The sequence below is a fragment of the Pseudopodoces humilis genome, chromosome 20 (genome assembly GCF_049639895.1).
Source record: "Pseudopodoces humilis isolate 2021_Gansu_Grassland_sample_001 chromosome 20, ASM4963989v1, whole genome shotgun sequence".
NCBI lineage: Eukaryota > Metazoa > Chordata > Aves > Passeriformes > Paridae > Pseudopodoces > Pseudopodoces humilis.
Window position 1 is genome coordinate 10,542,335 of NC_142219.1, and position 14,385 is coordinate 10,556,719.

At 43.5% G+C, this 14,385-nt stretch overlaps 1 protein-coding gene across 2 annotated transcripts in view; it reads right to left on the minus strand.

Moving 5' to 3' along the window:
- Positions 1–801: 801 nt before the first annotated feature.
- Positions 802–14,385, minus strand: part of SPPL3 (signal peptide peptidase like 3) — a 56,149-nt gene continuing 42,565 nt past the window's right edge. For both annotated transcript variants that reach the window (XM_014253770.2, XM_014253771.2), the window contains exons 5-11: positions 12,417–12,495; positions 11,592–11,704; positions 6,477–6,583; positions 5,353–5,516; positions 3,979–4,178; positions 2,803–2,912; positions 802–2,108 (exon numbers count right to left, since the gene is read on the minus strand). In XM_014253770.2, coding sequence (XP_014109245.1) covers positions 2,037–2,108; positions 2,803–2,912; positions 3,979–4,178; positions 5,353–5,516; positions 6,477–6,583; positions 11,592–11,704; positions 12,417–12,495 — 845 coding nt within the window. In that variant the 3' untranslated portion in view covers positions 802–2,036. The remainder of the gene's footprint in view (positions 2,109–2,802; positions 2,913–3,978; positions 4,179–5,352; positions 5,517–6,476; positions 6,584–11,591; positions 11,705–12,416; positions 12,496–14,385) is intronic.

Genomic DNA, 14,385 nt, shown 5'->3' on the forward strand with positions numbered 1-14,385 from the left:
GATTCTCAATGAAGAACTTGTAATTTCATTAAAAAGTGAGAGTTATCTGAGGATGAGCACTGCAGGCCCATGGCAGAGGGAATGCTTTCAGTTGAGGGAAAGAAGAGAACTCAGGGAGTGTGTGTGTGTGTGTGTGTGTGTGTGTGTGTGTGTGTATGTGTGTGTGTGAGACAGTCCCAACGTCCCCCCTGCCACACCCACCCATGTTTGCTAAATCTCAGCACCACCACAACGGCTGAGTTGTGTCTTACTGTTACTCCTTGGAGGTTCCAGCTGTCTTGGAGGTGCATTCCAGCCAGCTCAGAGGCATCAGCCCCTCTGCCACCCATGCCAGACCTGCCTGAGAACAGAGGAAGGGGTTAATTAATGACATTAATGACAATGCACACATGTGGCTGGACAAAATTTCCTGCCATGTCCACTGTGCTCTTCTTATACCACCTGACAGTGCTGAGAGCTTCAGGTGTTTGACCAAGTCCTGCCTTACCTGGAATGAATCCAGTCCCAAAGTCACCTCAGTGCTCAGTCAGAGTCAGTCTCCAGCATTCCTCCTCCTCCCATGCCACTGACACTTCCCAGCATCTGTCACCTAACAAGAGCTAAGAACTCTTGGGAGAGCTCCCCAAACCCTGCTTGGCACAGTGCTTCTAAGGGAAAACATTTTGTTACCTCAGGGAAGCCCTTCAGTCAATAAAATGACAACTGGAAGTGCTGGTTTTAAAAAAGAAAGAATAAAATCCACATTTTAACAGGCTACAGGTACAAAGCAGTCAATACACAAACTCCAACCAGTCACAACAGTAAAGGACAGTTTTTCTTTTTTTTTTTTTTTTTCTTTGAGGGGCAGGGGCATGGAAAAATACAGCACACTAATGAAACAAAATGCAAAAATACAAAAAAATAGAAAATAGAAAAAATGTATTTACAAGTGATACATTACTATGATCAGAAAGCACAAAGACATTTGCTGCTATAATACATGCACTGGTCAAGAAGGAACTACTAAAAACCTGCAAGGGAGCTGTTTGTAAAAAAAAAAAATAAAAAAAAGGAGAAAAAAAAAGAAAAAAGACACCCCCACCTCCTCCCCCCTCAGACACACAGGGCTGGGTTTGAACTTTTTTCTTCCCTAGTTTGCTACATTGGTCAAATCAAATATCCCCTAAAATTCATGGTACAACCAGTACAAATACTACACTTGGTTTTAAACTGCAGGTTCAGTTATAGGTGGGGGGAAAAAACAGCAGCTCATTGTAGATCCATATACATAAAGCCAGAGTAATTGCGCTACATGCTAAAAATTACAGCAAGCCCCTGTCTGCTACACAGCATGATCTTAGCAGGTTTTCCTTTTTATTTATTCATATATATATCTATATGTGTGTATATATATATGTATAAAAATCGTGCCCTTTTTCACTGCAATATGACATCTGGGTGGAAATGTAACTTGTTACAACAAATTTTTATATGTATACTGCAAGAAGTCACTCAATGTCTGTGGATTTAATAAGTAACCTCACACCACAGGAAATATTTAATAAATCAAAAAACCCAGTATTGTGACAGAAGACCTTCTGTCTCAGTTCTTTTCAAAACCAAAGTCCCGCAGGAAACTGGTCCCAATGTCCACGAGGGGTTCTCTGAAGAAGCCTCAGTTTGCTTAACCGTTTTTGCGTTTAGTGTTCACAAGTTTTTGAACGACTTCAAGCCGTTTTTAGTTTCAAGTCTGTCTCTTCCTCTCTCACAAAGGTAATAGTCTGGTACTAATCCATCTGAGTGAGGAAAAGAGGAAAGTGGCTGCAGTTGCACAAAGGGTCCCCAGTTCCACATCTGCAGGGAGATACGGAGTCACGCGGAGCTCTGGGATTTTAGCTTTTGTTTCTTTCCCTCCTTTAATACAAAGTCCTTTCATACATGTCCCATCACTGGTACCTTCCCAAGTACCAGCCAGTCCAGCTTTAGGAGACAACAAAGCCACAAGTTAAAGGGAAAAGGACCAAGGCAGAAGTTCAGGTCACTTCCTGTCCGTTCCATCATACTTCCAGGAAACGGGAGCTGCTGGACTTGGAGTGGAAAGGCTCAGACCACATGCGACGTAGATCGCCCTAGGGAGGGAAACAGCACAAGGACCGTGCCCTCAGAAACTCTCAACTCTGCTTAGAATTCACATTTTAAAATGGACACACAATTGCAAACAAATCTTAGAGCAAAGCCATTCTCCACTGGTTTGCATATTACAATACAGATAGCAAAAATAAATTCTTTTCCTGTCAGGCCAGAATGTCTCACTTCTAGAGCAGATTTACTCAAAATAGGTTTCTGATGGGAAGGAAATAATTACTCAGGTTGAAAATCCTGCCCTTACTTATGTTCTGCTCTGCAGAGTGTTAGATATGTGCTTCCAACAACAGCCCTGGAACATGAAAGGGAAATTTTACAATTTCTGTTCAGAACAGGTGACTGGAAGAGGCAAGCAAGGTTCTGCCTCTCCAATCACTGTTCAAACTTTGTGCACATGGTATTTCATGACCAACTAGACAAGGACAAATTCACTTGTTCAATTAAAACAGAATTTAATATTTCAGAATTTATTTAGTTTAGAATTATTGGTACTTTATGTGCATTAATGATCTTCTATTTCATGAACTCATCTCTCAGTTGCTCAGTCCTCTGAAATGAAGACTGGGCCAGGGCTGGCAGGGACACACATCATCCCCAGAGCTGCTGCCCAGTGCAAGGACAGTGACCCTGCTGCCAGCTGGCCCACAGCTCCCTGCTGCCCGCATCCTCCCCTCTTACCTTTAAATAGGCCATGGTGAGGAGTGGCAATAAAGTGAATGGTACCAAATAGAGCAGGGCAGGCTGGGCTGCCCGGTGAATACGAGAAGCTACTGTTGCAGTTAATAAACCTGTAAAAGAAAAAAGTTACTATAAATATCTTCAGGCTGCACTGGTTCATGTTCTCAGCATTTCATCCACTGAGGCTTCCTTCACCCCCATTTTGTGAGACAGGTGAGGAAAGGCACTTCTCTGTGTTTTGCTTTCTTGAATACAGTTGAAACAAAAAAAAAAAACAGTGAAAAATTATTCTATTTTAATATTAGGCTGTGTTGAGTCACTTGGTCCAGTTTTGAATCTCAGACTAAGCCAAGAATAATTCAGACAAAATACTACAAAAGGTGATGGGGGGGGATGAGTGCATTGCACTGAAATGCTGCTCTTGGGACTGCTGGTCTGTGGCCCCTGGCCTGAGCAGTTGGGGCTCAGAGTAAGGGCTCTACACATCAGGAATGACTTTCCTGGACAGGGAAGGGAATGTAGGGGGCAAAAATCAAGGTGTGGGGGAAGGAAGGCTATTGGTAGGAAATGATCTTCCCTTTTCAGCCTCAGAAGGGCCATGGCAGGTCAGGACATGCACACGCATGCCCTGACTGGAGAGAAAAGCCTATTTTATATTAGGCAGGAAAGAGCTGCCTACAGCAAATTATAAACAGCATTCCAGTTGTAACTATTGATGATTTTCTGTATGTACTACTATGTCAGGATCAGAATACAAAAATGCAGGCATTGCCTAGGTGAATTACTTGAATTTGCTATGTACTATGCACAGCATAATTCATCTGGAAACTTCCATGTTTTTCCCATCACTCAGGTATGAGCTACAACACTTTTTATGCCAGTGTAGCAAAGTGCAAGTGCTAACAAAAACACTGATATTCTCTTTTATCCTTTAAATAAAATACAACAACTACAAAAAGAAAAATACTATAGTCTTTTTGAAGCCCTTCTTGAAGACTACAGAAGGGCTTTTCTCCGTAGACCATGCCAATAAAAACAGACAGGAGGATTAAAAAGAACATAACCAAGCATCCTCTCAAATCCTCTTTACACTTGCTTTCATCATCTTTTAAACCTACTACAATAATCCCACATCTGCTCACTTAGGCAGCTCTTAATATTGAACTAATTACTCACCTACAAAATAGCCAATAAGTGTGCAGTGAAAGTAAGAAACCTTCTGCATACGCCCAGAGATGTTCCCTGGTCCCGGGGCACCGCAGGAATCACTGTTGGCTTGTTTTTTGTAGTTATCGTAACGCAGGACGAAGCAGAGCAGAAGCCCTGGCATCACAATATCTCCAATCCCCAGCATGGAGAAGTGGCTGCCTGTGGAACTAAAGAGCAACTGGAATTGGGTTCGTGGCCAAAACAAAAGGTGACAAACCTGAGACTCATCCGCTGTGGATTTGAGCTTCATTTGGCACTGCCCCTCTTTCTATTGGCAAACTTGCACATGAACCCAATGCTGGCTAATGAAGTTTTCCTCAGTGATTTCTTCACCACCTCAGTTTTATAGAAACCCATCTGGGCAAAGATGACATTGCTCCAAACCAGTTTCCTCCTCTCAGTAGTTTAAGCTGCTTTTGTACTTAAATCACTCACTGAAACAGATCCATTAACCCAGTACTTCAGTCCCCTCCCTCCTCAGCGCTGGTGGGAGAGACCAGCTGGCCCTTTGATCTGACTGTTGATTACCCTTGAAGTGCATCTTCATCCTGGTGCATGCAGATCTAAAGGCAGTACACCCATTTTGGACACAAAACAGAAAACTACAATCTTGCCAGATTCCCAGAAAAGAGCCAATTGTGAAAAAGATTACAAACTAAAATCATCCATTATCTTAAATCCAAGGTATTTTTCATGAAAATGAAGGCAAATTATCACAAAGTTAACAAAGTAAACAATTTTGGTTTTATCATTGCAGACAATCAACTTCTAATCTCTGTAATTTCAGCATCTCAACATCTCAAGAAACAAGAACAGAGTAATACCCCAACAAAACTTACTGCCTGACTGCTGCTGCACTGAGCTTACTGCCCCACCAGGCCCTGGGCATGTCGGCTTACAGATCTGAGCCATCAGAGAACACCTGGAGCAGGGACAATGTGGAATAATCTCCCTTCAGACTGCACTTGCCTGGTAAACCACCCTTGCTTAGATCAAGTTTCCAGACCCTTCCCAATCATCTGCAATTACGCAGTAATCTGGTATTCTGATGTTACAATAAACCTCAGATCTTTTGCTTTTAAGTGTGAGGTCACACTAGCAATCATCAGGCTGCAGAACTCTCACCAAGTGAGAAGTGTATCCTGCTCTAACAGGGCATCTTTTACCCCAATCAGGGTCTTTTCTCTATGCATGAGCAAAGTGTCCAGTCCTCACTGCTCATTATATTCCTCTTCAGCATGAAGAGGGAATGACTAAACAGGGATTTCCCAACAGAATTAGTACTACTATGTATATGGAGGGAAAATGTTTCTCATGGACTACAGTAAAAGAAGCTTTTACCTTGGGAATACAAGTTTTCCAGGCAGCGACAGACGGGGAACATCTCTGCCTACATTTGGTCCCAGGTGAAGTTTCCGGGATAACACGTCCAGGGGGTTATCAGCTGGTTGTGTGGCCACTTTCACCATAACATTGCTGTTAAAGATGTAGGCAGAAAAAAAGACCTACAGAGCAAGGTAATCAGAAGTTACAAGCTGCAATTAAACAGCAAGTCAAGCTGAATGTATTTTTGCTTTGCTGTTCAAGAAAACAAAGGACATTTTCCTCCTACGTACATTGTGTATATAATGATAAAAGGCAAAATGTATTTCAAAAATTCAGATACAGCTTTTTACACTATTAATCCTCAAGAATAACTGGAATATTCTTTCTGATATCAAGATATTGATTAATATCTTGAGATCCTTTGGCAAAGGATCTGTGTGGACAAGTGGATAGTGTGGGATGACAAGAGCAGATAACAGCACCCTGAAAATAGAAGAAAGCTGCAGAACAAAGAGGTGAGCGTGGTGCTCACTCATAAATGGAATGAGGCAGCCCTTGTCTCCAACAGGCTTTTATGCTACAGCCCATCCCACTGGAAACTCTGGCTGCCAGTGGGTGCTGCCCTGGATCAGTGCTCCGTGTTATGCAAAGGTAAAACAAACCCCTCTTGCTGCTACAGAACACACTCTGTCAGGTTTCTTGTAGAAGTGCACTAAGATTTTATGCCAACCTGTTTGTAAGTGCATTTGCATTCCTGTTCTGCAGATTTCACTGCTAAGCAGAAGCCAGCACAAGTGCCTTGTGCCACTGTGGACACAGCTCTGTGTGTGGGGGAAACGCTTGTTCCCATCTTCAGCCAGCTTTCACAATCTGAGGTCCAAATTATTATTTATTTTAATAATATGCAAAAGTCAAAATATTCTGATCTTATTTCTGCTGTATTTCAAGTATCAGCAAGGAAATAATTGTGTATCCTGTTGTAGAATTCAGCATCTCAGAATGGAGTGGTGGAGCCAATCTTCGGGCTTTGCCAGATTTCCGCAACTTCATACCAGTAGAATTAATTTAACACTGGCCCAAGGCCGATTACAAATCCAAAGCATAAAAACAGTTTTAGCAGAACCAAACCAAACACTTACCCAAAAGACATCATAAATTAGTAACCCAGAGAGCAGCAAGCAGGAAACCTTCAGGCTCGGCAGCCGAACAAAGGCTATCATTGCAACACACAGGCCCATAGCCAGAGCTACAAAATGCAAGACATCATTAGTTCATTAAAAATAGCAAAACAAACAGAAAAACACCAATCCCAAGCCAGTATCTCTCCCCCAGGACCCCAAAGAAACCTCTGTTTGCACCTGTGCAGCTTTGCATGCACTAGATGACTGTCTATCACTTCCAGACAGTGACATTCTTCTCACCAGGGTTAAGCAAAGTCAAAACACATTCAGTAGCCAACTGCAACCACGTTCCCATGGAAGCAGAGATCCCTCTGCAGGCACAGCCGCCTGTTCCACTCAACTTCCACCACCCACCACAAAGAAATGTTTCCATGCCCTCTGTCCTAAAGACTCCATCTCCCCTGCACAACCCTGACTACCCACTGTAAAACAAAAGCAGCAAAACAACTTTGAATTCTCTGTGCCCCAAACACAAACCTCTACTTTTCCTCTATTGGTTTTTCTAAGAAATGTGTAAAATAAATAATATCCTTGACTCTTAATTCAGAAAGGGCACAATTATGTGATTTGTTAAACTTGGTCTGACAAAAACTCACTCAAACCAAACTTCTGCTGCTTGGGCAAGACTGTGCATGAGTGCCTGAATACCATGAAACATCATAATTTAGATATCCAGGAATTTCCCAATAACCAAAATGTGTGTGAAAGGTCAGGGAAAAAATATGGGTATGTTTTTTCCTAATCTCTTCTAAGGGTGAGTTTTCAGCCAGATCAATGAGCTGAACAACATGACACAGCTCAGATTTTCTCTCTGTACTAAAGGGAATTTTGTCAGGGTAAAAAGGCAAGATTTTAAACAAAAACCTTCACATTTGTGTCATTGCCTGCTTCTTTGAGCCCAGCCTTATCTACCAAGGATACTCAACTGACAACTGAATGTATTTCTACTGGTTACAATTAAACCTTCAAAGAAATACTTAAAATAAAACAAATTTTTAAAAAACTTAAAAAGCAAATCAGCTTTAATCTATGATATTAGTCTATTTGCAAGGAATAATGGAGCCCTGTTGGAATCAGATTACAGTCAATCATGCAGACATTTGTCAACAAAATGTCTTTGTCTAACACAACACAGAATTTGTAAGAAGTTGCAATCCCATTTTTGCCAAGTGGAACTGCAGGGAAGCCAATCCTTTATGCACATGCCCACCAGTGTGACAGCTGGACTTAGCCAAAATGGACAAATGAACCTCTGGATTCTCAGGCTGTAATTATGGGGCTGTGAAGTCACCTTCCACTTACATTTCACATGAAAGCTGGGGAGACCTTCCATCCACTCACTAGGGAAACACATCCATACACGTTCAAGGGATAAACATGCCCTGGGCCTCCTGCCAGCGTGGCTGCCTGCAGTGCCCAGGGGCTGCATCCCAGCAATTCTGCCAAGCCCACCTTATCTCCTGGGAACTGGCAACCTTAGCACAACTCCAAGTGTCACAGCAGCCAGTTTTAACAAAGCAGCGGGATCACTGACATTAAAATGTATCCTAAATCACGCTGCACAACTCTAACTAGCTACAAAATGTGAGCAAATTATTGAGGTTTAAAGATTTTGACACAGCAAAGCACAAGAAAAAAGAACTGCATTCAGTAATTCAGTATAGGCCTGAGTTACAGACTTCCTCGGCAGAAGAGCAAATAAAAGGGAACAGACTGTTTTAAATCAAAGAGGTTTCTCTAAAGCCAGTGTTAATAAAATAATAGCTCAAGCAAGCCTATATTTAGGAGAGGATTTCCAGGTTATAATTAATGAGAAATGGAAATTCTGTAACCAGTATGAGTTCTATCTATTGTTCACACACCCCATTTCTCTCTCACTGAAATGAACACAGGCACAAGGCATCAAACTGAGCAAATACTGGGTAGAAAAGAAGATGGAAAAAATCTTTCAGCTGGTAGTGAAATACACATGCTAATAATTACACAGTTTTGCAAATGCTTTAGGAAACACTAATGAATTTAAAAAACGAGCAGGAATGCCTGAGAGCAAGTACAAGTGATATGGGCCAAAGTGCAGCCAATGGACTTCTCTAAATGGAAGCCAGCTTCCCTATCCAAGCTCATGCACAGTGTTGATAAACTATACAAGGCAGATCTTCACTGAAATAGACTTCAAATCATTAAAAACATAGCCAAAGATGAAAGACAGAGGTAGAGCAGCCACACAACCAGCAGCTCTGAAGTGCTGGGCAATGGGTTAAGGCTGAGTAAGTAAGCCCTGGAGGAGTTAACTGTCAATTAACAGAACAAATTAACTCCAGTGTCCCTGCGAACACACTCCTTATGGTACACAGATATTCTGAAGATTAAGAATATTCTTGCATATGTGATCAGACTCTCTGGCAGCTTTCCAGCTCTTCTGCATCCAGAGCAGGTGAAAGCTCCAAGATGCTGCTGGTGCGGAGTCTGGTTTACATAGCACTGTGTACGCTGGGGAGGCTTTAACTTCCCCCCACAAACCACCAGGTGAGGCTCTGATCTGATCAAAGTGTACTTTAAAAGAAGGGAATAAGAACACTCCCAGCTATCCATGGTATCCATGCAATTCACTCTTCTAGCTACAGATATTCCATACATCCAACAGCATTCCTGTTGTACATCTCCAGCTCTGTCCACTATATAGGAAAGCTTTTACTTTAACCAGGCTTTACCAGGGAGCAGTGACCGTCCTTGGTGGTTCTCATCCAACAATCTGCTCTGAGAAATAAGCATTTCAACACCTTTAAAGGTGCATCTTCACCAGAACAACCCCTGAAGCCAACACGGGCTCACTCTGCCCTGTTACACGTCCCTGCCTCCAGAAGCACTTCAGCCAAGAGCTGTGCAGGCAGGGGCAGGGTAGGATCTGTGCACTGAAGGCTGTTCCAGCAGGAACCGCTACACCTCGATGTTGTAAGGATTACCAAGAGGTATTGCCCGCGTTCTCCTCAGCTCTCGAGCAGCAAAGCTCTTCCACACTGACAGAATCAACTGCACAGCCCCGAGGGAACACCCAGGGCTCTGCATGTGCTGCTGCTCAGAAGGAACCCCCGCCCCGTTCCTCCAGCTCCTCCCCCGGCCCCGCCCGCGCGATCAGCAATGTCTGGTTCATTCTCTGCCGGCCACACAGGGGCTCCTGCCGGGCCGGGCCAGCGGTGCCCAGCGGGGCCCAGAGGTGACCAGCGGTGCCCAGCGGGGCCCAGAGGTGAACAGCGGTGCCCAGCGGGGCCCAGAGGTGACCAGCGGGGCCCAGCGGGGCCCAGAGGTGACCAGCGGTGCCCAGCGGGGCCCAGAGGTGACCAGCGGGGCCCGGGCTCCCGCCTGCCCCCCGAGCAGCGGCCGCGCTCCCTCCGGCCCGGAGGCTCGGGAGTCTCCAGGACTCATCACAGAGAAGATGGAGATGATGGGATCCCACCAGCAGCAGCACAGGACGAGGACTAAAGTTCCAGTGTTTCCCTGACAAAGGCCAGTAACGGCTATTCCCTGTTTAGTGTCACTGGCAAACAGTGATTTAATTGGATTTAAACAGATGGCAGGAGGATCACGTATATAGTTCAAGCTCCTTAATAAACTACATAAAATAATGCACAGCGAGACAGCACCAACACAATTCAGTAAATCATAAAAAAACCTCCAAGAGAAATAAAAGCCAAACACCAGCAGCTCAGAGCTTTGTAGATGAATTACTGCAAAGTCCACCATGTCAGACTGAAGCACTCGCAAAAATAACTATTTTTAACTAAATGCTTCTGCTGATACCTCAGTGTAGACAACTCTTCAGATTCTGCCAAAATCCACACTTGACACTCCTTTTAGCTTTGCAGTTACTGCAGATCAAGTGTCACCCTTGATTTCATGGTTGGCTACTCTGCTTTATCACAAAACAGACTTTGTCTGCATTTTTTCATTTTTACCATCTGGTATTTTAAAAGGTATATCCCTTCCATACAACAGGTGTGACTGTAAAGAGTTCAAACCATGAATGAAGCATAGTGCCCATCTACAAAGGAAAGAATGATGGTGCCATGAGAGGTTTCAGTGCTAAGGACCTGCTGCTGCTACCGCTGCTGCAACCTTATTTAGGAGGAGCTGGGAGCTAATGGGATGAATGTTTTCTATTGTAACAAACAATTTCAAGGGCAGGTAATGTTGTTGCAGCAATTTTTCCTCAAGCAATCACGACCTCAGGGTGCCATTACACCATGTCCTAAGCCAATTTAGCTGCCTGCCACTGCTGAGAAGCAGAGGTCCTGCTCCCGGCTACCCCTTCATGCCTTTGCTATTATATCCACTCCATCCCCTCAGATCCCATCATGCTGCCACTTACCTTCTGCCAAATTTAGCACATACCTGACTACACAATAATCCAATTCATCTCACTGCAGCAGCAGAAAAATAGGCTGGCAAAACCCAAGTATGCTGCCATTCTAGTGAGCTGCATCAGTTTACCATGTGATTGAGTGCCAGAGCTTGCACAAGGAAGGCAGGAGGGCAGGATGAAGGCTCCTTTGAATTCAGGTCAATCACAATGAAAAAAACCCAGTAAATCACACCTCAAGCCACCTGGCTGACTGCCAGTTTTGCCCATCTCACCACACAAGGTAAGCATCCCAGAGATCAAAGAGAATCAGCTACTGTGAGCTGCCTCACAACAAATTATTTGACCATTGGAACCAATAAACAACAAGACGCCCAGCAAAAATTAACCAGATTTTTAGGATCAAGCTATGAATCATAAACAACCACTGTCTCCATACATCTTTAACTCAATCTGGCCATTCACCCTACACCACACAGGTGCAGAATATCTTTCATGAGTGTTCTGGCACTTCCCTGGAAGCTTTTACAAACCAGAAAAACAGGTGTTCCAAGCACTCCCCTGGCATGTTCCTGGCAGTGGCTCTTCAGGGAGTCTGTCACACAGCTCAGCAGCCAAGCCATTAATATTAGCAAATTTCACCCATCATCACCAGGCAAATGACGTGTCAGAACAGGCACAAACCAGTAGTAAAACCCCTTAGTTCACATACTCACCATCCATTAGGAGCCAGTGGCCAGTTAGGACCCAGATAAGGACAAGCATCACAGACAGAGAAAACGAGAGCAACTCAGCAGCAGTGAAACGCCCACAGCAGCCAAAGGAAATCCTAGAACAACACACAAACATCAGCTGGAAGATTTTGTGTTTCCATTTAAAGAACAGAAAATGGACACTGTTGGAACAAGGCTCAACTGCTGATGAAAGATGCCAAGAACAACTGAAGGGAAGTTCCTTTGCCACAAATAGGACCAAAACAGCAACAAGTAAAAGCTTCCCTTGCACTCAAATACTGTGTCTAAAGCATGAACTGCAGAGATGGAAAAAACCCTGTAAATCTTGGCACCTCTTTTGAAATCACCACCATTCCTAGCACCACCTAAGACAGTGCTTTTAGCAACATGAACTCAAATCACAAGGTTAAAAAATAAAATTAGTTTCAAAACATGACATTAACAACTGTAATTTCCACTGGTTAAACTACAGTCTCCAAAAGAGCCAGCATTAAAATCCAGAGTCCAATGTTAACAAACATTAAAATGCAATGCCAAATCCCAAACTCTAAAATCTCAGCCAAAACAAACCAAACTTATTAAAAATCACTGTTGGGAAATCCAGTCCCCTGTAATGGTATTGCATTTCCCATGCTGGCAAGTGTGAGTGACTTGCAGAAACTGTGCTTCCTGCTTTCAAAGTGGAAACATGATGTTGGCACAAAAAATACGCACAAACATCAGCCCTGAGGTTAATGCTTTAATTCTCATTAAAAGAAAGAAACACAACACACAAGAAGAGGAGCAAAGGATTGCTCAAGTCCTTACTTGTTTTGAGGTGAGCAAGGCCGTGTTAAGTACTGGCACATCGGGAGCAGAAGGAAAGCAAAAGCTATTGTTGCAAGGACTATGAAAAGAAGAAAAGGTAATATTAGGACATTCAGACCTAATTTCTACAGTACACAAACAGGCTTCTCCAATTTGAAAAAGCTCTTGCAACAATGTCCTATTATCATATGCTCAGTATTATTCCAGCATGAGCAGCTCAGAGCTCTGAGGGTTTTCTGCACAACAGTGAGCCTTCAGACTGAAATAAAATGAAAGCTCTCAAAGGAATGCAACACCCCATCCCCAAACCTTAAAAAAAAAAAGTCTTAAATCTATTCATGATCGTGTCAGCAAGAAAAACTGTTCTCATATATTCTGAGTAAAAAAAAAAAACAAAACTACTACAAACTGGTTGTGTTTTCTTACAATTTTTCAACATATGACACAGACTAACTAAGCATAATAAAGGGTTTTTTTCCACTTTTTAACTCTGACAGTAATTTTTCCCCCATCTCACTCAAAACTCTGTTCATTAGTAGAACAGTACAACTTCAAATAACTTAAAGCCAGTAGCTGGCAACCTCATTTTTTTTAAATACAAAGGGCCTTAGATTTTTGAAAACGGAATGATAAAAATACATAAATATCCAAACAGACTATTTCCATAAACATTTACTTTTTCAAGCAGCATACTTATCCCACCCACACATTTGTAAAAATGTTTAGTAACTGCTGGTATTTATAATCATTTTTCCTTCCAGTTTTTTAAAGGACTATTTAAAAGGCTGGAGGGCGTGGAGGCACAGACATGTCAGCAGCACACATCCAAAACTGTGCAGCACGAACAGACTGCAATGAAAATGGAAGTCACTCGGAACTTTTTGCATGCTGCAGTTCTGATCTTCGTGCTGTCCTCTACTTATTCCTTTAAAAACTTTTGTTGCTGATTTTTAAAAGGGATTCTTCTTCTCAAATGAAGATGATGGGAAAGAATTAAACATTCTTTTACAGCTTAAGCCATTCTCTACACAGTTTAAGCCAACTGTGGAAAAACTGTGGAAAAAAATTTGTTTGGTCAAACCACATCTTTCCTTCTGGTGGGAGGAAGATTTGAAACAAAACAAAACAAGGACAACTCAAATGATCTAAAAAGAAAATTTAAGAAGTGTCTGCATATAAACAGCACCATGGAAACCCACAGTTCTATCAATATTTCAGAGGGGGGAAGAAAACCAGAAGCAGTAGGGAAAGAACAAAGTGTGGCAACTTTGCACAAACCGAACCAAGAAGCTCTTTGGAGGCACTTGGCAAAGAACACTGCCCAGAAACCCCGAGTCCTGCCTGCCCTCCCTGCTCCCTGCCCTGCCTCCTCTTTGCCTCAGAGTCTCTCCTCCCCTTTCCTCCCCTCCAGCTCTGCCCCACAGGGAGCCCTGCAGCCCCGGTGTCCCCATGCTGGGCTCGCTCAGAGTCAAACTGCAATGACTGCAATGCAGAGAGCCCGCGAGGAGCCGCTCCCAACGTCGCTCCTGACTGTTCAGGCTTCCAGTCCCAAGCCTCAATCCCGATGATTCAGTCGGGAATCCCCTGGCTTAACTCCTGTCTGCAGGCAATGCCAGCTCTGGGGCTCTGCCCTCCGCCGAGCAGTGGGTCCTGGCCTTGGCTGCTTGCTGCACCTATGCTTGCTCCTGACTCTTCCCTGAAAGGCAAATCTCTGTGGGAGGAAGATTTGAGAGGGGTTTAAGAAACCAGACATCAGCTGTAATTTAGCAGTCCCCCACATCAGCCCCTACTAGCTATAGAGGATGTAAAATAGCATGACCTGAGCTTGGTCTGTGCCCCTCAAGGGACAGAGGGACCAAGTTCCACAGCCCCAGGTTCACAACTCCAGCAGGGTCCCATCATCTCTGAGGAAGCTTTGCATTTCAGAGATCCTGGGCTTGATGACAGCCTCTGATGCAAGCCCAAGGAA